Source organism: Pyricularia pennisetigena, chromosome 3 (genome assembly GCF_004337985.1).
Source record: "Pyricularia pennisetigena strain Br36 chromosome 3, whole genome shotgun sequence".
In the NCBI taxonomy this organism is placed as follows: domain Eukaryota; kingdom Fungi; phylum Ascomycota; class Sordariomycetes; order Magnaporthales; family Pyriculariaceae; genus Pyricularia; species Pyricularia pennisetigena.
In genome coordinates this window covers 4,938,284-4,961,776 of record NC_043742.1, presented here as the reverse complement: position 1 = coordinate 4,961,776, position 23,493 = coordinate 4,938,284, and the positions used below count along the sequence as shown (strand labels likewise).

Below are 23,493 nucleotides of genomic sequence, written 5' to 3'. Positions count from 1 at the left end.
CAACCGTATCAAGCTTGACAAAACGACAAGATTTAAACACAACTGGCCACGTCAGCCAGACAGGGCCCAGATTACGGAGGGTGTAGTGGCAGTAGGCCAGTGTAGTGTACATTGGCCTAGGCCGTGCAGCACTTTGTGCAGACGGAGAGAGAGTGTGAAGACTAAGGCGGGTATTCTATAACTGGAAAAAAAAAATCGCTATACAGCATTTAGAATTATAACCGAGTGCGTAAGCTTCAATATCCTTTATGGTTGATCAAACACTTAGTTCCAACCTAAATGCCATGTTGAACCACCGATTTGACAAAACTCCCCGAAGGAATGAAGCATAAATCGTGTCCGGCATAACAGAAAGATGGATTCCCTAGCCGGCAGCCAGAGCCAGCACTGATGCCGAGCCCCCCCTTCTTGTTCTCTGCTTCTCTGACTTCTAGTCACCGAGCCACCTATCTTAGCTAGCAAGCGTATTCCTTCCTATTCTGGCTCTATGAGTCGCACGGGCCGTTGTCGGAACCGTCGGACGACTATTCGCAGCTGCCGTTTGTTGCTGTCGCCCCAAACAAAGAGAAGAAAAATAGCTTGCAAAACTCATGCAGTTACACGGGCATGTCGGAGAGTCCGTTTGCCGTCTGAAGGAGCCTCAAGTTTTTTTTTTTTTTTTTTTTTTTTTTTTTTTTTTTTTGCCAAGCTTCATCTCATCTTTTCAAAAGGGGCTCAAATCTGCCAAGCTAACGCCCGCTCCGGTTTAGTCTGAAGCAAATCTCGAGACTGTCCATTACAAACGTTCGTACGATGGTTTATACCTCTCGCGGTGCTCCTGTGTTTGGGTTGGGACGAGGCGGCGGTTGCACACTATCACACGTATTGCGTGGAAAGGAACAGCGGTCCCCGTGATCAGTGGTTTGTTGGGCTGCCTCATTGCTACGGTTCGACATGCTCCACGACGGAAAATTGTGGTGTGTGGGTTCGGGATCAAGTCATTCGTGGGTACTACTCGATAGGTGGGTAGATGTGAGTAGTGTAAGTAGTTACAAGTATGCAAGGCTGATTCTGATTCGCGTTTGATGCACGGTCGTTGGAACAAACAAAGAACAAAACAAAACGTATGTTCATCGTTTTTCCCTCGCTTTAAAACACCCGGTAATGTTTGAACCCTGACATCCCCAACTCTATGAGCTGTCATGCCAAAAGATCGCTGGGTGCATGGCAAGCTTCCAGGCCTGGAAAATGTGCACGTACGTTAGCACGGACTCGTTTGCGGTTCAAGGCGCAGGACGCGTCAATGTCAACGAAAAGTGTTGACCGCGGATGTGGAAATGCAGTCAAAAATTCCATGCAAATGTCAAAAGAAAGGAGGCAAAAGTAGGGATGAAAGAGCTTGCACACAGGTCTAGGGGTATTGCGGTGTGCGCTATCATAATACAAATGGTAAATATTAGTACAGACGAAATAAGAGGAGAAAAAAAAGTCATCATTTCTTCGTCTCCCGGCTGCCCCCTGGGTCTTTAGCCGCGGCCGCGGCAGTTTCCTCCTCCTCGGCGATGAGCAAGCGCACGTCCTTGGCCGTCTGCCACTCGTGAACGCTGGCAATGATTCTATCCAGCTCGGGGCCGCCCATGAGGACGCCAGGCAGATTGTGGATGTCGAGCCCGCTGCGGTGGTCGGTGCAGCGTTTCTGCGCGTAGTTGTACGTCCGAATCTTGTCGCCCCTTGTGATCTTGTCCTTTGACAGGACGCTGCTGCGCAGGTTCTGCGCCATCTCCTCACGCTCCTCCCGCCTCTTCTGTGCGATGCGCGACCGCAGAACCTTCCAAGCCGCCTCCCGGTTGCGCTGCTGCGATCTCTCGTCCTGCATGCTGACCACCGTGCCGGTCGGCATGTGCGTCAACCTGATCGCCGACTCTGTCTTGTTGACGTGCTGTCCACCTGCGCCTCGTGCTCGCATCGTCTCGACTCGCACCTCGGTCGGATCTATGTAAAAGTCGCTGTTGGGGTCGTTGACGTCGGTTGCGCTCTCGTCGCCGGCGCCGGCCTCCTCGGGGAACGACGGCAATACCCACACGGCAGTGGCGCTGGTGTGAATGCGGCCCGACTTCTCGGTCGTGGGGACGCGCTGAACACGGTGCATGCCCGCCTCGCCTCGGAATATGTCGTATGAACCGGGGTTCGTCACCTCCAGTATGGCCTCCTGCAGCGGGGTTTCCCCGTCGGCCCCGGGAGGGCCATCGACTCTTTCGTACGTTACGGTCTTGGTTCTGTATCCCTTGAACGTGCAGTAGCTCTGGTACATCTTGAACAGGGCATCAGTGAACAAGCGCCCTTCCATTCCGCCGGGCCCTGGCCGAAACTCTATGAGGCAGGGCATGTCGGCAAAGGGGTGTTTTGGCGTCAAGGCGATCTTGATCTTGTCAGAAAGTGCCTCGAGCTCATTGTTTGTTGTCTCAAGCTCCTCCTTGGCCAGCTCTCGCATCTCCTCGTCCTGAGAGTTGGTAAGACCAGTCAACTCTTTGACACTTGCTTGTGCCGCATCCCAGGCCTTGAGAGCATCGGCAACCCTAGAGATTTCTCCCATGCGCTTTGCTTTAGCGGTATCAAAGTTGGCCTCCAGTTCGCTGTGCAATTGATCATGCTCGTCTTTGAGCTTCCTCGCTCGGAGGAGCAGGACCGGCGGTATTCTCCCATTCGCATCTGTCAATTGGAAGGTTGAATGTGTCAGTCAATTGGCAGACTCCAAAGGAGACTTGCTGGACCTTTTTTTTTTTTTTTTCTCGCTGACCTGTACTAGCTAGCCGGTGTGTGAATTTTATTGTTGGTAATGTTGTCCGCCATTGTGACGGCCTGAGCAACCGTCGACAAAGCCATGGCGCTCGCAACATGGTATTGCATTTGTGGCTGTGAAGGTGGTACTTTGGAAGCTCCTGGCAATCGCGAGTCTTGTATCATTTTGTGCCTGACTTTTTTTTTCCCTCGCCTTCGCGTCGCGTGTCAACGTCACAGCCATACTGTACTTTCCTGAACAGGGATATCTGCACCAGGGTCCACAGGAGCTCCAGCCCCTGACAGATTTGGGTCCGGTCCAGTACTGTAGATCAAATGCTACTCACTATGCATCACTCGCCCTGTGAGAAACGCCATTGTCCACGTCCCTTATGCAGGCTGACTATTCGAGTGCTCCTGATGCTAGCAGGAGCCTGGTTGCCGATATTACTCAATCCGTTTCCCGCGGCTATTTGCAGCATTCGTCAAGCCAGAATCTGCTTCCATGCGACACTCGCAGCATGCATGTACAGTACTCCACTCCGTTGCAAGCCGTTGACCAAATGAGGCAAGGCCAAGGACGGGAATCCTAGCCGAGAAGCTACCCCGCGATTGGGTCTAATTGCATTCCCCTGCGTCACAACTTTTGAGGACGAACCCCGCCCACTGCGTATGAGTGTGACTGTTGTGACTGAGACTGAGGTCGTGATAATTATCGTCGACTTGATTTCGAATCAGACAAACTTGTTGTTGCCAGCGCCAACCTAGATATCTTGTTCAAAACGGCATCTGCACAACGCGAGACCTGTCAAACTGCCAACTTCCGTACTTGGTGTTGAGTCCCAGCAGCATGCCCGAAATTCACCTCGTCGACCGGACCGCCGAGGCACGCGATGGTCCGGCCGCCACGGATGCCGCCGCTGCAGCACTGGCCGGCGCATCAACCACAGCCACCGGTGCCGGTCAAGCACAAGCCCAATCAGTCGATCCCTGGAACGTGAGCGGTGGCGTCGACGCTGATGGCAACGTCCAAGCCATCAACTACAACAAGCTGGTCGAGGAGTTTGGCACCAAGCTTATCGACGTTGAGCTGCTCGAGAGGTTTGAGCGCGTCACCGGCCACAAGCCGCATCGCTTCATGCGCCGGGGCATTGTCTTTTCGCATCGTGAGCTGGATGTGTGTGACCGTACTCCTGAAGATTACAAGATCTTTCCAGCCCAGCACGGAACGGTTGGTTGACGAAGCTTTGTTCCCAACAGGTCATTCTGGACAGGCACGAGAAGAAAGAGCCCTTCTTCCTCTATACTGGCAGAGGACCGAGCAGGTACGACCATTGTTATGAGTGCATCCACATGCATTGCATTTGAAACCAGGCAGTGTAAGCTAACTAGGATTATCTCAAGCGACTCGATGCACATTGGTCACACAATACCCTTTGAGTTTACCAAGTTAGTCCAGCACTCGCAAGTCCATGTAACCAAAACTTGGTCTGACCACAGGTCACGTATGTTAGATGGCTCCAGGATGTCTTCCAGGTTCCATTGGTCATAATGATGACAGATGTAAGGGCGACAACCCCCAAAAATGACGAGAGAATAATACACTGATAATCTTATGTAGGATGAGGTATGATTACACGGCCATTGACAGAGCGCCCAAGTCAACGCCCTTCAAAAGCTCACACAGACGGAAATGTCAGAAATACCTCTTCAGCGAGAAGAGGACCATCGAAGAGGTCCAGTCCTACACTAAAACCAACGTTCGGGATATCATTGCAGTTGGCTTTGATCCCGAGAAGACCTTCATTTTCTCGGACTACGAGTATGTACCAAGTCAGGGTTGATGTTTTCGGATCCGCATTCATAGATGCTAATGAGGCGTTTGCATCAGCTTTCTTGGAGGTGCTTTTTACAAGAATATCACCAGGTTATCAAAGCACATTACATATAACCAGGCAAAAGCCATCTTTGGGTTCAACGACAGGCAAGTCCACCAAAAGAGCAGGGAAAACTCAACGCATATTCTGGACTGAAGCTAACGGACTCACAGTACCAACATTGGCAAGATTCATTTCGGCAGCATTCAAGGTATGTAACGCGCTGGAACGGAACAACAACATACTCACCCGTACGGACCACTCAACTTACGGTTGAATCATCGCTTAGGCGCAACAAGTTTTGCTTCGTCATTCCCACACATTTTCGGCCCTGACGAGAAGATCACCAGCAAAATACCATGCCTGATCCCATGTGAGTTAAGAGCGGACATGATCTTTCCCACTACATGGACTAATATGTGCAATAGGTGCCATTGATCAGGACCCCTACTTCAGAATGACTCGGGATGTGGCCTCGAGGTTGAGTGAGTGACAATCAGCGGTGGTCTTTTCTGGGAGCTGTTTGACTAACGACACCAAAGAGTTCGCCAAGCCTTCCTTGATCCACGCGCGATTCCTGGATGCGCTCCAGGGCCCAGGCTCAAAAATGAGTGCCAGCATTGAGACGTCAGCCATCTTCATGAACGACACACCCAAGCAGATCCTGAACAAGGTCAACAAATACGCCCTCTCGGGTGGGCAGGTCACAGTCGAGGAGCATCGCGAGAAGGGAGGTGACACCAACAAGGATGTCCCTTACCAGTATCTCACCTTCTTCCTCGAGGACGACCAAGAACTGGAGAAGATCCGAGTCGAGTACAGCACCGGCAAGATGCTGACTGGCGAGATCAAGAAGAAGTGCGGCGAGGAGCTCCAGGCATACGTCCAGTCCTTCCAAGAGCGCCGGGCAAAGGTGACGGACGAGATTGTGGCCGAGTTCATGAGGGTCAGGCCTTTGAATCTCAAGTGGGGCAACCTGGCTTCGGCCGAAGCCGGTGCATCCAAGGCAACGGAGGGCGAAGGCGCAGCCGAGGGTGGTGATGGTAAGATGACCAAGAACCAACTAAAGAAATTGGAGAAACAGCGTCAAATAGAGGAGAAGAAAAAGCAAAAGGAGGCAGCAAAGGGTGCAGCAGCTGCATGAACAAGCAGCTAGACTAGTAAGTAATCATGCCCTGGGCTTGTGTCTGAGGACGGTGCACAATCCGAGTACTCTCAATAAAGGACACGATAGACTGGGAAAATGTGCATTATCAGCATCATAGGCCCTACATATGCACGCAATGGCATCCAGGGTGGAGTGTGTGTGTGTGTGTGGGGTGTGCTATGCGAACGGGCCAAATTGTGTGAGGCTCTGCAGTTGCAGTTACGTTTTGTTTTCCCAAGCATCCGATGACCGGCGATAAGTTGGGTACTTACTTTTGAAACCGGTGCCGAAACTCCGTGCCTCGAGAAAAGGCTCAATAGCTCCCGGAGAGATGCGGGGAGTGGTTCCGAGCACCACCGAAGCCCCGCTTGGATACCGGACGGATTGGCGTGAGCGGGGGATGGGAGACTATGAGTCGTTTGTGTGATGTAATGATTAGTACCTTTCCTCAGTTCCACCGGACAATCTTACTTCGTAACCTGATGTCGAGTCCCTGTAATTACTGTACACTGCAGGCAGATACTCTAAACACTCGCGACCAAGTCTTTAATAGGAGAACCTAATAAGAAAGTCGATTGTACTGTAAATATTTCCCCAGACTGTGTGTTGCTAGGATTTTGAGCAACCGTCTTCATGCCGAGGCCATTGCAAGAGAGAAACCTCGACAAGATGGCCTTCACCAATCCCTCGATATATCCGCCGGCGTCGCATGACATACAAAAGTTTGCGAGCCGAAGGAGCGTCGTTCACAGCACCAAGGGCATAGTGGCCTGCACGCAACCTCTTGCAGCCAAGTGCGGAATCGACATTCTCAATGCAGGAGGTAATGCTGCCGATGCGGCCGTCGCCGTAGGTGAGTGCTTTATTTACTCCTTTTCTCATTCTTTCCATATTTTTCTACCAGCATTTAAACACGGGGGCCTCATGGCTTACAACCAGCCGTCAAGCGGCCGGCATGAACATGACGGAGCCGTGCTCAACCGGCATCGGCGGTGACATGTTCTGTCTGTACTACGACGCCGCCACCAAGAAGGTCTCGGCGCTCAACGGGTCCGGTCGCTCCGGTGCCAAGTACACGCTCGATGCGGTCCGCAGCGCGCTCAAGCTGCCCGACTCGGACACCAGGAGCGAGATTCCGACAAAGAGCCCCTTGGCGGTGACGGTGCCGGGTGCCGCGGCAGGGTGGTGCGACACGGTCGAGCGGTTCGGCAGCGGCAAGCTGACCATGGCTGATATACTGAAGCCCGCCATCGAGCTGGGCGAGAAGGGGTACCCCGTTTCCGAGATAACATCTATTGCTGTGAGTATAGTTTACTGGTTTTATCAGGTCATAGGACCTGCCCCAGACCTCATAACTCAAGCTTCTGTAAAGCTTCTCATCCTTTGCTAACACGACAATCTTCAGTGGCGCGGGTCGGAGAAACGCATCCGTGAGGCATCTCCCAACTACGCCGAGATGTTGAAGGCAGACCCGGACGCGCCAGGCGGCTGCCGTGCGCCAAAGGCGGGCGAGATCATCAAGCTGCCCAACCTGGCCCGGACCTTCCGGACCCTGGCCGAGGAGGGCAAGAAGGGCTTCTACAGCGGCCGGATAGCCGAGGAGCTCGTCAAGGTGTGCCAGGACCTCGGCGGGCTGATGGAGCTCGACGACCTCAAGCACCACCTGGAGACGGGCAGCGAGGCCGTCGAGCCCCTGGGGCTCAAGTTCACGGCCCACGGCGCGGCGGCCGCGGACGGCTCGGGCGGCGTCGAGCTGTGGGAGCACCCGCCCAACGGCCAGGGCATCGTCGCCCTGATGGCGCTGGGGATCCTGCAGGAGCTCGAGCGCAGCGGCAAGGTGCCCAAGTTTGGGCCCGAGGACCACAACACGCCGGCGTACCTCCACGCCGTCGTCGAGTCCCTGCGGCTCGCGTTTGCCGACGCCTCGTGGTTCGTCACGGATCCAAACGTCGCCAAGGTCCCCTCCCAGGAGCTCATCTCGCAAGAGTACCTCGCCGAGCGCGCCAAGCTCTTCAACCCGGAAAAGGCCTCGACGTCGGTCCGGCACGGCGACCCGTCGTCCGGATTCAAGAGCCCCGCCCTCAACAGCAGCGACACGGTGTACTTTGCCGTGTCGGACAGCCAGGGCAACGCCATCAGCTTCATCAACTCCAACTACAGCGGCTTCGGGACGGCCATCATCCCCAAGGGCTGCGGCTTCACGCTGCAGAACCGCGGGAGCAACTTCTCGCTGGACGCGGCGCACCCCAACGCCCTCGCGCCGCGCAAGAGACCCTACCACACCATCATCCCGGGGCTGGTGACCAACCTGGCCGACGGCTCGCTGCACTCGGTCTTTGGCGTCATGGGCGGCTTCATGCAGCCGCAGGGCCACGTGCAGACGCTCCTGGGCCAGGTCAGCTGCGGCCTGTCGCCGCAGCAGGCCCTCGACGCCCCCAGGATCTGCATCGGCGCCGGGATGCCCGACGAGGTGACGGGCGAGATGAACGACGACGTCGTGGCCATCGAGGAGGGGATGCCGGCCTCGACCATCGCCGGCCTGCAGAAGCTGGGCCACAAGTGCGTGCTCATCACGGGCACCGAGAGGTCCCAGTTTGGTAGGGGTCAGATAATCAGATGGACCGTCGACCCCGTGGACGGGACGGGGGTTTGGTCGGCAGGGAGCGATCCCCGCGGAGATGGCGCTGCGTATCCAGCCTAGGCGACGGGGGGTTTTTGAATAGAAAAAAAAAAAAACAAATAACAAAAATACTGGGATGACTCGAAAAGACTGGGTGGATTTGTACCATGGAGGACGGCTTCACTACAGGCTTGGCTGTGGTGTTGTTTATATATATGTCTCAACTAGGAGCCGAACGGATTATATCTAAGGTATTTTTTTATATACACATCAGCACACGACAAAAACTAGTATGATCGTACATGTTCATTGTGACGGGCCTTCTTTTGGCAAAAAAAGAAGAAGAAAAAAATAGCCGCGTCATTCTCTGCTCCTCAGGCAACATATTGTTGTACAGTTTTCCCTCTCCTCCCTCCACCTTTTACGCCGACTTGTTATCAGCCTCGCCCTCCTGTCCCTTGACGAGCACGCCCTTCTCGGCCAGCAACTTGCCGAGCTCGCCGCTCTGGTGCATGGAGACGAGGATGTCGCAGCCGCCTACGAACTCCTTGTCGATGTAGACCTGCGGGATGGTGGGCCACTCCGAGTACTCCTTGATACCCTCCCTGAGGCTCTGGTCCTCGAGGACGTTGTAGGCGGCGAACTTTTCCGGGTCGACGCCCTGCATGCTGAGGATCTGGATGCTGGCCCGCGAGAAGCCGCACTGCGGCGTCTCGGGCGTGCCCTTCATGAAGAGGACCACGGGCGCCGACGCGACCGCCTTGTCGATGGCCTGTCGCACCTCGGACGAGAGCAGCCGTCGCTGCTGCTGTGACTGAAGCTGCCTGAGGAGGGTCGGCGCGGCGATCGAGTGCGCCGGTGCGCGGCAGGCTGTCCTGGAGGCTTGTCGGAGGACGTTCTGGTAAGAGGAGGTGGCCATGTTTGCCGATTTCGTTAGCGAGAGCCCGTCATGGTGGTGATTTGTGGGTGCAGTTGTTTCCCTACTCCTCCTATAAACCTGCTGGAGATCATTTTGTTTTGCGTGTTGATGAAAATGCGATGCCTGGTGGCGTGGGATTACACGGCGGCTGAACGGCGTTGCTTGTACGATCGCAGGCAAGTCTGGGGCTATTTGCAGATATGCTGGTGTAAAATGGTGGATGATAAATTTCGACAAGGTCAAGATGATGTAACAAACGGATCGCGTCAACGGACGGCTATGGAAATGATGGCATTGGATACTGCAGTGGGTCACGACCAATTTAAAAGTGGATACAGTTGCTTTGATTTAAAATCTACGGTACATGTCGGGCTCATCATCCCATAAAGCTCAGCCCTGTCCCAGGAAACCCAGCCAACATCATACCGAACTTACGGCTCTCACTCGTCACAACTATCTAGGTAACTAGACTAATGCCCTTTCTGAAAACAAAACCAGCACTGGGAAAGGATCCCCATCGGCAGCCCACTTCAAGGCTACAACAATAATGTTGCAAATAATCAACCAATCTGGTAATCAAACTGCCAGGCAAACGCGAGCGTTGTGAACCTCAACTTGCACCTACACTGCAAATTCGTTTCGTTTTCGCCCTTTGCTCATAATTGGTTTTCTTGGAAAAAAAAAAAGGCGACTTCCATTAACTCGCCAACCAGACATGAAAAAACTCGCAACACAGTCGTCACAGCCGTACAGGTTGACTTATCCACTCAGAGGTTGAGAGAAAGTCACTTGTTCCTTGATTGCACTTTTTTGGTTCCTTGTGGGCTGGTCGAAGCATCTTCACTTGCGGCCTTCTTGGCAGCATCTCGGCTCTCTAGCTCAGGAAACAGGGACGCATTCGACTTCGGCTTTGCGGGCAGATTGTTCAAAGTCAGCAGCTTTGGCCTCTATCCAGCGCTTGCTATTCGAGTCTGCAGCGAAGCCGACGGGAAGGGTTTGATTGGAGTGTTTGTGTCAAACGCGACGAGGTCCTCCCCAAAGTCCACAAAGTTGTCCTCGGCTCTTGTGTCTGGCGTCAACGCTTTCATTTCATCATACTCGCGCTCCCCACCATACCAGTTGTTGTCAAGCCACTCGTCACCCCAGGCGCTCTTTGGATCCAACGGGCAAATCCTAGTACATGGGTCATTGTCATTCAACGCGTCATTATCTGTCCACGGGTCCGGAGTCTCCCGCCCACAGTCAACCCGAGTCGGCGGGAACTCTGGCTCTATCGGAGGTGAAGTGGCAACGGTCTGCCAAGGTGCCTGCTTGTCGGCGCGCTTTATGCCCTGGTTTCCGCGCTTTCTCTGACGCCGGCCCTTGCGAGGGGCACTAGTTTTGCCGCCACTCAGTTGGTCCAGCTCCCAGAACGTCATCAGCGTGCGGTCGGCAAACATCTCCTGCACGTCGGGGAATGGGTGGTTTCTGGCCATTTCCCAGGGCGTTTTGGGAGCGCAACTAGGGGTAGCAGGGTTTGCGTTGAAACGGGCAAGACTTTTCAGAACCAAATACACCTGGCGGCTGCGATCAGGCTGAGTCTGACAGAGCACTTCGTGCAGAGGACTCAGGCCTTGGTTGTTGATGACATTCGGGGCCGCGCCTGCTTCCAGCAGCCAGTCGACCATTGAAGGTAAGGCGAACCTACAGGCTATGTGCAACGCCGTCGTTCCTGTAGGGATGTGCACAATCGGGTTCACAACGGGTTGGCAGCGTCTGAATAGGACACCGGCCGCCGTGGAGCTTCCGTGCACGATGGCGCAGTATAGAGGGGTGTAACCCTCTCCGTTCGGCGTGTAAGGGTCGGCGCCTTTGTTGAGAAGGTACTCGGTGACGTTTGCGAAATCGATCTTGGCTGCCATGTGCAGTGGTGTCTGCTCATGATGATCGCAATCGAGAGATCCCAAGCATTTGTGGTCGCACTTGTGCCGGCGCATCTGCGCAGATCTAAGGTCCAAGGGACAGCCAAACTTGAGCAGCGCGGAAATGTTCCACCGCGCCAGTTCCTCCCAATCTAGGTGGTGGACTTTGGGCCTGAGTTGGAAGTTACGTAGACGGGAGGAGTCATACTTGCCCGAATCCCACCAGGGTTGGCGATTAGTCAAGGCCAGGTGGATGGGCATCAGACCAAAAGGGCTCGTATCCATGGGATCGGCCCCACGCTCCAAGAGGACGTATGCCGTGCGGGAAAGGCCGTAGTTGCAAGCGACACGAAGAGCCTTGTTGAGCTCCCATTGGGTGGCCACGGTCTGTGGGAACAGGGCATGATGAATGGCCGCCATACTTGGGTAGAACTCAAAGCTTTCGTCGAACATGTCTTCGCCCGCCGCAGCGAGATAAGCCGAGACCTTGGGGGCATCTGCGATGAGCGCATGGTGGAAGTATGTGATCCTTCTAGTCTTGAAAGGCTCAGTGGGCATATATCTAGGTACGTCACCAAATATCAGTCACTTTGTCCACCGAGTGCGGATATGGGGAGCACATCTGCTGCTCAGAAAGAGGGCGTCAACAAAACCTACCCCTTGATCTCCATGTCGCGCACATAGTGGGTGAGAATGGTGACGATCCGAACAGAGTCGTGGCGTACTCCGTGATAGAATAAATCCAGTATAACGTCGATTTCACCATCCATTACAGTTCTCCAGTCAGCGACATCGGCGAAAACACTGTACTGGTAGGCTTCGAGCAAGGCTCGGTTCACCTGCGAGAAGCTGCTGAGGTCATTGATGTAATCAATCTCATCGAGAATCATGTTGATGAGCTCGAAGGGCAGGTGAAGCAACCCCAATCGGGGTTCCTTCTTGTTCCTCCTGCTGACATTTCTCTGCTGCCTCTGTCGATGGGATGGCATGTTTGATGCTGACACCGTTGTTGGGATATAAGTACGGCGATTTCTAGGGCGAATTATGACGGAAGAGATGGATTGGGATGGAGAAGGCGAGGAAGAAGGTATCAAAGAGGACAAGGACACGGGAACGCTCGTGTTTCCCTCCATTTTGGCTGACTGAGGATATTGTAGGTGAGGTGAAAGTCAGGTGAAAGTAGGCTTCTTGCCTAAAAAATGCCAGAAAAGTTACTTGCTTAGCTGCGCGAGAGCTAGGCAGTCCAGCGGGAGAGAAGCACGCATCCTATTGAAAATTAAAGAAAATAAGCACTTTTTGGCTTCAGATTAAGCCTTGAAAAGTTCTGCAGTGGCTGAGTTGATGGGGACCGACAGGTAGGTGAAGTAGTTAGCTGCTTGAAGCCGGCAGGTCACAGGTAGTGGCGGAAACTTGGATTAGACTAGAAGAGTCAATCAATCACTCTTCCTTCACTTCTTCTCTACTGTAGATTGAGTGAAATTTGTGTTTCTTCTGTTTCTTGATTACGTCCTCCCATAGCAAAGCTTGAAGCCTGATTTGTTCCTTCCTCAAAACAGTTTGGCCCATATGACGGAACTTGTAATTACCTTTGTAAAGATAGTGGCTCCGCTGAACCAGCCAACTTTAATCGGACGACCACCAAGTAAGTGCTCTCTCTCCTTGATCAAATTTGTCAGCTGCAGAACATTTGCACGACCTAAAAGGTACAAATTGCATTCGAGCCAAGGTACACTAGCAACACTTGCATTTCCAACCAAAGTTTGATTTATTTCTTTAATTGTTTATCAGAGCGTGTCAAAACTCAAGAGGGGAAGACACCATTTCATCAAAGTATCTCCCGCCTCAACTCAAATAGCCCTCTTAGCTGTATCTCACCACACCCACTTTGACGGATTATGGTCTGCACGCAGCGACAGCAGCAGCAGGACGCCACAGCAGTCTCGGCCTTGTCCGCATCCATATCCGATGGCAAGAAGCACCTGCTGCTGTCGGCTTCGGGCTCCGTCGCCACCATAAAGCTGCCAAATATCCTCCAGGCGCTCGGGGAGGCTTACGACCCGTCGCGGCTCTCAATCCGCGTAGTCCTCACGCATTCGGCAGAGCACTTTCTGGCAGGCCAGGCCGAGGAGCAACCTACGCTGGAAGCCATCAGGGCCATTCCGTGTGTTGACGCCGTGTATGGAGACGCCGACGAGTGGGGCCCACGGCCATGGAAGAGGGGAGAGGGGATTTTGCACATAGAGTTAAGAAAGTGTATGTTCTGTTTTCTTTTTTTGTTTTTTTTTTCTCTCTCTAAAATTGGTCCCCGTCAATTGCGCCCACCACTAGTTTTGCGTCTAACACTGCAGCACCCAGGGGCCGACGTATTGGTCATTGCCCCGCTGAGCGCAAACACCCTGGCCAAGATCACAAACGGCATCTGCAACAACCTTCTGACCAGCGTCGTGCGCGCCTGGGATACCGACGGCGTCGTGGATGGCCGCAGGAAGCGCATCATCGTCTGCCCCGCCATGAACACGGCCATGTGGCGGCATCCCATCACGGCCAAGCAGATCCGCACGCTGGAGAAGGATTGGGGAGTCGCCGGTGCGCAAGGCGAGAGTGATGGCGGTTGGTTCGAGGTCTTGCCGCCTCAAGAGATGAAACTTGCATGTGGTGATGTTGGCGTTGGTGGGATGGTGGACTGGAAACAGGTTGTAAAGGCCATCGAGCTGAGGCTGGATTTGAGCCGAGACCCACGGGACCAGCCGACATGAGCCATAATGATAATTCAGTAGATAATCAAGTGCGCTTCGTCCAGTGCTCATAGAGCAAACTACAACCTGCAAACTTTTGTGTGCCCCATGAAAACCTCGAGAGCCTCCGCAAAATCTGATCCCAGTGAAGGGTGCGGGGGGCTGCACCTGAATATGCGAGCAAAAAAGCTAGTCTTGTAGCGAAATGCTTCATATTGTCGGAAAGTGGGCATGAAATATGAACACTCGCACCGCATGAACTTGCATCGACATATGTTTGTTTCATTTGTATTTTCTACTTGCATCAGCGCATTAACTCACCAAAAAAAAAAAAAAAAAAAGACCCTCAACTAGCATTACTGCTAGGATCAGGGGCGTGATATCAGGGGCTGTCTTTCGCCAGTTCCTCTCCCCCAGCCCTGCGCAGCCTTATATGTCCAGTGCGACAGCATCCCCGCTGCAAACCCGACAGCGTCGTTCTTGAACGCCAAGATGCCCGCCGTTGTGATGAGCATGACGGACCAGCGCTGCGTCCGCTCCTCTTCGGAAAGAGACCGATGTATGCGCGTAGACAGCGCGTCGACAGCACTGCCCTGAACCGAAGACTCCCACAGATCGGCCGCGCCGTGGTTCAGACTCTGTCCCACGCCCGCGAGCTCGAGACCGGAAGCGAGGACCATGATGCCGAGAAGGGCGTTTGGAAAGCGGCCGAGCAAATCGAGCAGCGTCTCGCCTAGCAGCAGACCCAGCAGTATCTTGAAGATACCCAAGATGATGATGCTGGCGCCCGAACGCGCACCGAACCGATGCTGGGCGGCGAGACCCCCTGCGCCGTGACAGACGGGCATCGCGCCAAACCAGCATCCAATCAGGTTCATGGACGCCACGCTCAACCCCATCTCGGTGACTGTCGGAGTAGGTAGGTTCGGCAGCAGATCGGCGGACAAGGCCGAGACCGCAATGACCGAGTTGAGCGTTGTCAGGGGCAGCTGCGCCACTGCCATTGACATGGCCACGGGGCTGGTCCAAGCGGGGAGGACGAGCAAGGGGACCCAGGGAGCGATCCCGGGTAGGCCGAGGTTCCGACTAGAAGTAGCGACGGCAACCACGGCGAAGACGGTACCGAGGATGAAGACGATGAGCGCATACGGGACGCGGCGGAAGCGATGCGTCACAACCAGGCCCACCAAGGCCCCGAGCGCCCATAGACGGTTGTCGAGGACGGGATGGAGCCAGTGCAGGGGCTGCAACAGCGACGAGCCAGCCGATATGACCAGGCTCAGCCCGGCGCCGAACTGGATTCCCTTGACTACGGGTACAGGTATGAGCCTGGTCGCCCGCCTCAGCAGCCCCGTAGCCGACAGCAACAGCACTGCGGCAGAGACCAGGCCGCCGGCTGCGACTGTTTGTCTGAGGCTGGTGTGCTCAGCGATCGCTGCGGCCGCAATGGCCTTCATCGGCTGAACGGGCAGCGGAACCCCAAAAACTATACCCGTCAACACGTTGAAGATGCCCGAGAAGACAAGTGTGGTCGACAGGGATATGGACGACTGCAGAGCGAGAGCTATCATCAGGGGTAGCAGTGTGCCAAGGTCGCCCAGGGCACCGGATACTTCGGATAGGGGATCATGGCGGAGGGTTCGGATGTTGTTTCGGTTCAGTTTTGGTATGTCTTTGATGGCCATGATGGTGGGTTTTGATGGTGACGATGAATCCCAATACCGGCCGGCCAGATCGACACAGTAGCTTGCCTGAATCTAGAATGAATGTATGGATGCGATGATTTTAAAGTATGGTATCCCCCAGATTTGGTATATCGGAATGAATGTATGTAGCGCCATCTAACCTACAGTAGTCAAAATCGCAGCTTTGGATCCGACAGACTCAAGCCAAGTACGTCATTTTTTTGGGGGTGGAAAACTTAAGATGGGGCTCAGAGTGGACTGCTGTCTCTACTGTAGTAATCCCTAGCAGCAACCGGTGTTTCTCAGTCGAGCTAACATAGAGGCATTGTATAAGCAGTTGACGAGAAATTTGTCGCTTGACACCCTCCCACGGCGCATCTTGTATCTTGATTCTTGGCCGGTTGTTCAGAGTAGAATAAATCTAAAGTTTTTTTTTTTTTTTTTTTATCACAAGAGCCTTTGTTCAGACATGGGGATTTGATGTGTTGGTCGAAAACTGTTGGCGCGAAATTACTGACTAACGATTTTAGTCATTTTGAGGAGAGGCGAGGAGAAAAAAAGAAGGCAAAGAAAACGTTAGTCTACGAGGCAAACATCAATTGACTCATCGCCAACGCGTGCAGCCATCGTCTGTCTCTCAACCGTTCGTACCAAGATCGAGCAACATGCGCCCTGTAGATCAGGTGCCTCTGCCGATGGTGGGAATGTGTTAAGGTCCGCCGATGTAGCCCTAGCATGCAACCGACCGGGATTGTTAAGGCGATCGCATTAAGGACTTGGTAAACTCAGAAGAGCCGAACTATGCGGGGGGAGAAAATTTGGAAAGAACGACGAGTCGGCGACTTGTTCTTGACCAAGGTACAGACAATGTCAAACCATCGACATACTGCATCAATGCCCCATCAAATAAATGCCTGCCAGAACCCATTCCGTCGGAAAGGATGTCGGAAAAGAAGGAAAAGAGATAAAAAAAAAAAAAAAAAGTCAGCTTCGCAATTGTCATTGCGTCGAACCCAGTCCAGGCACGCTTTTGCTCAGTTGCTTGGCATACAACATTGCTACATGATGCCATCCAATTGAAAATTAGACAAAACCCACGAAGACATCCATTTCTCGACACCACTCCCAGACAGTTCCAATTCGGGTCCAGGGGGATGGCAAGCTATGGCGTAAAAATTACATGATGAAAACAGGGGTCCAGGGCGTCTTGTGATGCCGCCTCTCACTTCCCCAGGTGTCACGCGCAAACAAAAACACAGCAACCCACCCGGCAAATTTTTTTGCACCTCGTGCACCGAACCGGCCCTCTTGGCTCTGTTTTTAGCAACTGTCGAGCCAAGGTAGCTATTTGCCCTGCCAACTACGTCAAAGGTACTTGACAGCTACTCCGACATGGAAACAAACTCACTATGGCTATTTGCGTCTTTGTCACATCGAAGCCAGTCTGAGCTCTCTCTGATCCATGGCAAGGCGAGGTCCTTGCATTGTAACCTCCACTCGCCAAGCTTTGGCGTCACCTCATCTCTTTGTGTATAATAGCTACCTACCTAGCCGCCCCCTTCGAATAAGAGGTTGGGTTGAAGCTTCTTGTTCAATCTAGCAAGGCATTCTGTACTCTGAACATTCCAATTCCAACAAAAGCTGCCCACAAGAAAAGTTTCTTTTGTTAATTTTCCGTGTCTCTTGTACAAATCATCTCGTCTGATCATCAGACTATACATCAAACCGGATCATCCAACACACATAGGAAACCAGCCAAAAACACATCTATACATCCTTTTTTTTTTTTTTCCTCCCTCTCTACCACCATGCCTTCATACACCATCAACGAGCCGCACCCAACCGTGCAGCAAAACACCTACACCCACTCCGGCCGCGGCGGAGCAGGCAACACCTTCCTCGTCTCCCACCCCACGACCTCGCCCGAGGGCATCCCCACCAAGGCTTCGGTCAAGCCGTCCTCCTCGTCCTCGCGCTTCTTCTCGGGCCGCGGCGGCGCCGGCAACGCCCACGCCTCCCAGAGGCCCACCATGTCCTTTGACGACGAGTACTACGCCGACGCCGTCCGCGCCAGCGCCGAGAGGGTCTACGTCGGCCGCGGCGGTGCAGGCAACTACTGCAAGAAGAGCCAGTCCGAGGATGCCTACTCGGTCAAGAGCAGGCGCGACTCGTCCAGCACCAGCGGCTCCGACAGGAGCGGCTTCTGGGGCAGACTGAGCTCCAGCTCCCGTCGCTAAGAGAGGACGTCTCTCCTCCCCGCCAGACTGTCACCAGTCAGGGGTGGTTGTGTTTTTTTTTTTTTTTTTTTTTTTTTTTTTTTACGCGCGGCGTTTCACGAGTGTCTTTTCTTCTTACAACATCGTCCTTTTCATTTTCTTTCTTCTCTTGTATTATGGTTGTCATGAGCGTAACGGAACTAGCGAGGATTTGATTTCATACGATGGGGCCTCAGAGCAAACGATGGAGGGGGAAAAAAAAGCAAAAAAAGCCCAAACTTGAGAAAGGGGATGATACTGCATTGCAGGTATTCGGACACCTTTCCACACCTGGCTGGCAGACTCCAGGGTGGTTGTTTTGTGCGAAACGGACGGGGAAAAGACTTAACACAGCGATGGCGTTTGTTTCTGGTGATACGGTTGAAGATATATGATACCCCCCATACAACGAATCAAAAAAAAAGCGAAAATAGCATTTGTTATAAATTTACAATTCAACAACAAACTGCTTTTACATCAACCATGAGGATACTGGTGCTCACCAAAGATAGATATGATTCGTCCGGCTGACCCAGTGAAAGAAAATACGAACGTGGACTTGCAGAGACGGCGAGAATACAACTAATACAAGGTACAGACATGCATACTCAATCTCAATCTTTGGGTATCTCGTGATTTTCTATACGCCCTAAACAAAGTACTCCTGTCGTTCTCTACATGAAAGCGTTCGAAGTATTGAAGTCGATACTCTTGGTTCCGCACTTCATACCAGTCGCCGATTACCCCCTATTTCCTTATGCCTGCCTCCACCTGCCGGTCGTACTGATGCATAGGCTGCATCTATGCCATCCTGTAGCCTCCCAACGTTCATTTGGGTGGCCATCGGCCACCGGCAGAGCATAGTGATCTCAATTAGTAGCCCAAAAAGGTTTGATCGTTAAACCTCAGGGGTCAACAACGGCGCGCAGGCCACAACTGGCGCGCCTCAGTTGAACTTGGTGTGGATTATGTCCGGGTTCTCGTGCCAATCGTCCATGCTTACCCACATCTGTCATAAAACCACTGTCAGCTGCAAAGTACGGATCGACAGGCAGATTATACGCGGAATCTCTTACCTTTCTAAATGTGCTCAATCCAGCCAAGATACTGCCACCAATCCAGGTCGAGTACTTCCTCTCTGGAGGGGCGAAAATCTTTATCCTCATGTCTCGCACCGCCAGCTTCTGAACCTCGGTCAGGAGTCGATCTCCAAAGCCCTTGGTCAGCGTGCTACCTCCTGATAGCACAATGTTGGAGTAGAGGGACTTTCGCAGATCAAGGTCTGTTTTTCCAATGGCATTGATCACCATTTGATGCACGCCTGGATACTCCAATCCAATAATCTCAGGGTCAAAGAGAATCTCGGGTGCCCTAAATCTTTCTGGACCGAGCTGTTGAAGAGCACACTTTTGTCAGTACTGTGTAAGCTCTATAGTATTGACAAATCAAACCTGTGTTCACCTTTATCTTGTTACCGTCCGGCAACGTGTAGTCGCTCATCATCTTTGACGGGTCCAGCTTTGCACCTGCCCATTCCTTTTCCTCCTTCTTGGGGTCATGCGCCACGTAGCTCGTAGCCTCTTTGATCAACCTGACAACCTCCTTCTCTGCGCTGGTATGAAATACATAGCCGCTCTTGCGCAAAAGAGTCTGCAGGTGTTCAGTCACGTCTCTTCCCGCTACGTCGATACGCTGGATGCTGTTGGTGATGGCGAAACCCTCATATACAGGCACCGCATGTGAGACACCGTCTCCCGAGTCGAGCACAATTCCGGTGGTGCGACCGCTTGCGTACAGAGATAGAACGGCCTGGATTGATGTGTATAGTGCGGGTACATTAAAGGTCTCGAAGAGAATCTGGGCTGCCGTGTCGCGATTCGCGCGCGGGTTTAATGGAGGCTCGGTGAGAAGTACGGGATGCTGTTCAGATGCACACAGGATAAGTATGTGGCGCTCAGTCGCAGAGGACTAGCGAAAGACCCGCGGCCGTTGCGGTCATGACTGGTGCAGGCTCACCTCTTCACTCAACACCTTAAGGCCCTCTTCGTAGACATAACCCCAAATCTTCTCCATATCATCCCAGTCCGTCACGATTCCATGCTCGAGTGGATACCTGATCTTCAGCAGACCCCTCAGTTCTGTGGCAGCCTTCTCGCCGATGAAGACATCACCCTCCAGGGCGCCCGCGAGAACCTTGAGGTGCTTTGGCCGGCCGACGAAGGACGGGAAGAAGCACTTGGGCAGGTCCTCGCCCGCAAAACCCGCTCTGATGGTACCAGAGCCATTGTCGATAACTATAGGCGAGTTGTGCAGTAGCTGCGCCATCTCTTAGGCGGTATCCCGGAGCTGGCTCGTTGCTTCGATTTCATGAACGAGGAAGCGGGGGAGCCTGTCTCGCGGTCAGGTCAAGAAGCCGAACAAAAAAAAAAACTTCCAGTAGGACGTAGATTGTCTGCGCGTTAGGTGGATACAGCGTCTTGACTTGGTATCAAGGGTGAATACGTTAAGCTCCAGGCGCAAGGTATTGAGAGAGCGCAGTGCCACAGGCGGTGATGGCGGGTTGTTTTGACCGTTATTTGCTCCGCAAGTCGGTAGGTTGGTCGAATATCGGCCCTGAGAAGGAGCGCAGGCCCAAAGAACAGGCAGAAGGGGAAAAAAAAACTGAAAGAAAAGCAGCAAGTTCCCTTTGCAGCACTTCTATGTCCGTATCGATTCTTGTCGCTAAAACGGCTCTTTTTTAGCAGCACGATAATTACGACGGGTTGTCTCTACACGTCTACATTAAGGGAGCTCCAAATTGACAGGCGGACGCGTTCCACCTGTCCATGGTAGACAAGGGTCCCTGACTAACCCTAATTGGGTAGGACTCGACTTGGTGCCAAGCCTACATCACAGCTGGAATGTCTTGAAATCCTAGCAAAATGCTGCATGCTTTCACAAAGAGAGAGCATTTGTAGTTTAGATGAGAATTGGATTCGCCTGGAGGGATTGAACATGAGATCTCCTTTGTCGTCAAAATTTGGTTTCGATGGATTAAGTTAAAGCAAAGTAGGATACTTGAGTTACATGACGCTAAGTTAAGAATTGATTTCAAGGCGTATGCTCTTTCTTACTCCGCAATGGGATTTTGCCATGGTAATGATGCCTTCGCGGAGAACCGAGATGGGCATCAACGGTAAGATCGATCTACAATGTCCGTCAAGACTAAAACAAAATTTGCCAAGGCACAGTCTACTGCGAAAGGTCAGCACGTCTGGGCGTCGACCCCTTGGCAGATGTGGATGCAGGCTCGGACTGTCAATTGCCGCCGGTATGCGCATATCACCATGGAAAGAGTACCTGGGTACACGTGCATACGCAAGCAGCGTAATAGAAATAAGTCGTCTTGGTCCACCAGAGAGAATCACCAGAAATTGAATCTTGACATCGTGATGGGTGTCCAAGATACATAGCAAGAGCTCAGTGCAGTCAGTGGCGTGTAAGGTATAAGGGGTACAAAAAGGTGATAAGTGAGTCGATAATGTGGCTCTGTGGGTAGTAAGTAATAGGCTGTGGCCTGGTGGCGGAGTCCACTGAGCTCAGGGAGGTGGTTAAACTGAAACACGTCATGCATGGGCTCTAATGGCCTCCACACCCCGCGTTCGACAAAAGGCTACAGTAGTGCATCATTGAAGTGCTGATGCACATCTCCTGCAGACCGACACGTACATGCACCTACAGAATTTAAGCGATCCAAACAGACTACCAGCTGTGCTTTACTACTCTACTCTCGAGCAAATCCCTCATCTGTCTTACGCAGCCTTGCCTTCAGACGTAATCAATTAAAACAGCCATCTCCCGCACTCTGGTTGACTCTGCAAGTCTTGTCATTTCCGTCATCTTCTCTATACTGCCGAATAAAAAAATAAAACAAAAAAGAGATTGGTATATCACGCCACAACCATGGGCCGCTGGTCACATCTGGATACGGACGAGGAACGCCTGCCCGAGGGCATGGTGCGGATCGGATACGATGCCGACGATGAGACGTATACGTTCCGCGATGAACGGGACGGAAGCATATGGGAATCGGCACCAGGCTGCCGCTACGGTCGGCTGCGCAAGATCTCAGAGGGCACACTTAGCAGCGCCGGCCAGCAGCGACCACGGGCGTCAACCATGCCGGCACCGCCGCCACCCTACAGCGATGAGGCCCCCAACGCCTCGTTCACCGACATCCTACGGGCCCACGCCGCCGACATGGCCCAGGCGCCACCACCCGCTGCGCCCCAGCGCTCGTCGACGCAGTACCTCGAGCCGCAGCAGCCGTCTTGGCGCCACGAGCTGATGCCGCTGCTGCACTTCTTCACGCTTATAGGTCTGTTCCTTGTCGGCGTCTTTTGGCTCCTCGGCGGCTTCGACTCGATTCTGAGTAACGATGGCTCTCTGCAGAAGGTCGTGTGCGGCGAACTAGCGACCCCGTACGTGGTTCAACGGGGAGATACGTGCTGGGCAATTTCGCAAAGGATCGGCGTTCAAGTGGACGACCTTTTGGCCGCAAACCAAAGACTTGATTGTGATAACTTAGCTCTGGGAAAGACTATTTGCCTTCCGGAGGGCAAACCAGCATGATTCGAGTTGGAAGTACTGTGTACAGCCCAGCTGGGTTTTCTTTTTTTTTTTTTTTTATTTCGTTGATTTCGTACCTCTCTTGACTTCATCGCTTGCCCTACTGCCTTCTAACCCCGAGGATGAGCCTCGATCAATTATCTCCTTCTTTATCATGTGTTTACAGTTGTAAATCTTTACCCCATTGTCTGTTCATGTCAAGGAAACAGGCCACTGAACACCCATTCGTCTTGTATTTGGTATTATAGAAACAGAACCCTTTAGAAGCAGATGGATGATGTGCTCGGAAACAGTCTGGTAGTTGTTTATTGTTCTGTTTGGATTACATTCTAAGGGGTACGCAGAGATCGTGTTCATTCTGTTTTGTGTTCGTGTCGGTCATACTCCCTGTCTATTAGCCCAAGTTTTGTATTCGTTTCCTAAAGAGCATTTATTCACTGGAATTGGATCACTATGACGAGCGTGAATGCCGAGCATCGCAGCTTGAGTCAGTGAAGGAACGCTCAGCATCTACCCGGCGAAGTGATGTCTCATTTGATGCATGTAAGTGATATCTCACGTAATTCTCAAACACTAGCAGATTGATCAGACGACGACAAAGAAAATATTGATATTGTGTATAGGTTCAAATAACCGCGGTTTCGGCCCTCTATTTAGGTATCATAACTCCAAGCAAACGCCAGGACAAGTATTGCCTAGGTTCTGAACGCCAGAACGCCTCCCTTTATCCCATTGTGTATACACAAGTTGATGCTCCAAGACATCCAAGCCATGATTATATTGAAGAAAGTTGCCCAGCGAGTATTGACTCCGAAGCTAACCAAACGATGGTAATTATATCGGCTGTCGAGATGTTAGACGTGACCATCGATCACCCTTTGAGCCATGAGGGGCCAGCCAAGGATCAAGGCCATGCCGGGAACGTAGCTGTGGGGAGGAACTGGTTAGCAGGTGAAGCTCTGGCTGATTTTCGTACAGCATCTGATGGG

General features: G+C 52.8%; 11 protein-coding genes across 11 annotated transcripts in view; 5 read left to right on the top strand and 6 right to left on the bottom strand.

Moving 5' to 3' along the window:
* Positions 1 to 1,471: 1,471 nt before the first annotated feature.
* PpBr36_03116 (uncharacterized protein) lies at positions 1,472 to 2,876 on the bottom strand (the record flags this gene model as incomplete). The annotated part of the gene is made up of 2 exons (XM_029890292.1): positions 1,472 to 2,688; positions 2,777 to 2,876. The coding sequence occupies 2 exons, from the start codon at positions 2,874 to 2,876 to the stop codon at positions 1,472 to 1,474; spliced, it is 1,317 nt and encodes a 438-aa protein (XP_029754382.1).
* Positions 2,877 to 3,607: 731 nt separating this feature from the next.
* PpBr36_03115 (uncharacterized protein) lies at positions 3,608 to 5,778 on the top strand (the record flags this gene model as incomplete). The annotated part of the gene is made up of 9 exons (XM_029890291.1): positions 3,608 to 3,934; positions 4,018 to 4,082; positions 4,162 to 4,206; positions 4,272 to 4,320; positions 4,448 to 4,579; positions 4,808 to 4,845; positions 4,924 to 5,007; positions 5,063 to 5,119; positions 5,177 to 5,778. Coding segments are annotated over exons 4-9 (915 nt in total). The 5' UTR covers positions 3,608 to 3,934; positions 4,018 to 4,082; positions 4,162 to 4,206; positions 4,272 to 4,318.
* Positions 5,779 to 6,450: 672 nt separating this feature from the next.
* On the top strand, positions 6,451 to 8,482 carry PpBr36_03114 (uncharacterized protein; the record flags this gene model as incomplete). Its single annotated transcript, XM_029890290.1, has 3 exons — positions 6,451 to 6,634; positions 6,729 to 7,081; positions 7,187 to 8,482. 3 exons carry the CDS (start codon positions 6,451 to 6,453, stop codon positions 8,480 to 8,482), a joined length of 1,833 nt encoding a protein of 610 aa, XP_029754380.1.
* A 340-nt stretch (positions 8,483 to 8,822) lies between these two features.
* PpBr36_03113 (uncharacterized protein) lies at positions 8,823 to 9,412 on the bottom strand (the record flags this gene model as incomplete). Its single annotated transcript, XM_029890289.1, has 2 exons — positions 8,823 to 9,299; positions 9,386 to 9,412. The coding sequence occupies 2 exons, from the start codon at positions 9,410 to 9,412 to the stop codon at positions 8,823 to 8,825; spliced, it is 504 nt and encodes a 167-aa protein (XP_029754385.1).
* Positions 9,413 to 10,105: 693 nt separating this feature from the next.
* Positions 10,106 to 12,210, bottom strand: PpBr36_03112 (uncharacterized protein; the record flags this gene model as incomplete). The annotated part of the gene is made up of 3 exons (XM_029890288.1): positions 10,106 to 10,265; positions 10,308 to 11,783; positions 11,879 to 12,210. The coding sequence occupies 3 exons, from the start codon at positions 12,208 to 12,210 to the stop codon at positions 10,106 to 10,108; spliced, it is 1,968 nt and encodes a 655-aa protein (XP_029754386.1).
* Positions 12,211 to 13,116: 906 nt separating this feature from the next.
* On the top strand, positions 13,117 to 13,977 carry PpBr36_03111 (uncharacterized protein; the record flags this gene model as incomplete). The annotated part of the gene is made up of 2 exons (XM_029890287.1): positions 13,117 to 13,474; positions 13,577 to 13,977. The coding sequence occupies 2 exons, from the start codon at positions 13,117 to 13,119 to the stop codon at positions 13,975 to 13,977; spliced, it is 759 nt and encodes a 252-aa protein (XP_029754383.1).
* A 347-nt stretch (positions 13,978 to 14,324) lies between these two features.
* Positions 14,325 to 15,641, bottom strand: PpBr36_03110 (uncharacterized protein; the record flags this gene model as incomplete). Its single annotated transcript, XM_029890286.1, has 1 exon — positions 14,325 to 15,641. The coding sequence occupies one exon, from the start codon at positions 15,639 to 15,641 to the stop codon at positions 14,325 to 14,327; it is 1,317 nt and encodes a 438-aa protein (XP_029754384.1).
* Positions 15,642 to 17,449: 1,808 nt separating this feature from the next.
* On the top strand, positions 17,450 to 17,878 carry PpBr36_03109 (uncharacterized protein; the record flags this gene model as incomplete). Its single annotated transcript, XM_029890285.1, has 1 exon — positions 17,450 to 17,878. One exon carries the CDS (start codon positions 17,450 to 17,452, stop codon positions 17,876 to 17,878), a length of 429 nt encoding a protein of 142 aa, XP_029753472.1.
* A 964-nt stretch (positions 17,879 to 18,842) lies between these two features.
* PpBr36_03108 (uncharacterized protein) lies at positions 18,843 to 20,221 on the bottom strand (the record flags this gene model as incomplete). Its single annotated transcript, XM_029890284.1, has 4 exons — positions 18,843 to 18,905; positions 18,973 to 19,287; positions 19,358 to 19,816; positions 19,913 to 20,221. 4 exons carry the CDS (start codon positions 20,219 to 20,221, stop codon positions 18,843 to 18,845), a joined length of 1,146 nt encoding a protein of 381 aa, XP_029753471.1.
* Positions 20,222 to 21,838: 1,617 nt separating this feature from the next.
* PpBr36_03107 (uncharacterized protein) lies at positions 21,839 to 22,507 on the top strand (the record flags this gene model as incomplete). Its single annotated transcript, XM_029890283.1, has 1 exon — positions 21,839 to 22,507. The coding sequence occupies one exon, from the start codon at positions 21,839 to 21,841 to the stop codon at positions 22,505 to 22,507; it is 669 nt and encodes a 222-aa protein (XP_029753478.1).
* Positions 22,508 to 23,358: 851 nt separating this feature from the next.
* PpBr36_03106 (uncharacterized protein) overlaps positions 23,359 to 23,493 on the bottom strand; it is a gene marked incomplete at both ends in the record, with an annotated part of 452 nt that continues 317 nt past the window's right edge. Inside the window, one exon of the mRNA XM_029890282.1 lies at positions 23,359 to 23,431. Within this exon, the coding sequence (XP_029753477.1) occupies positions 23,359 to 23,431 (73 nt within the window). The remainder of the gene's footprint in view (positions 23,432 to 23,493) is intronic.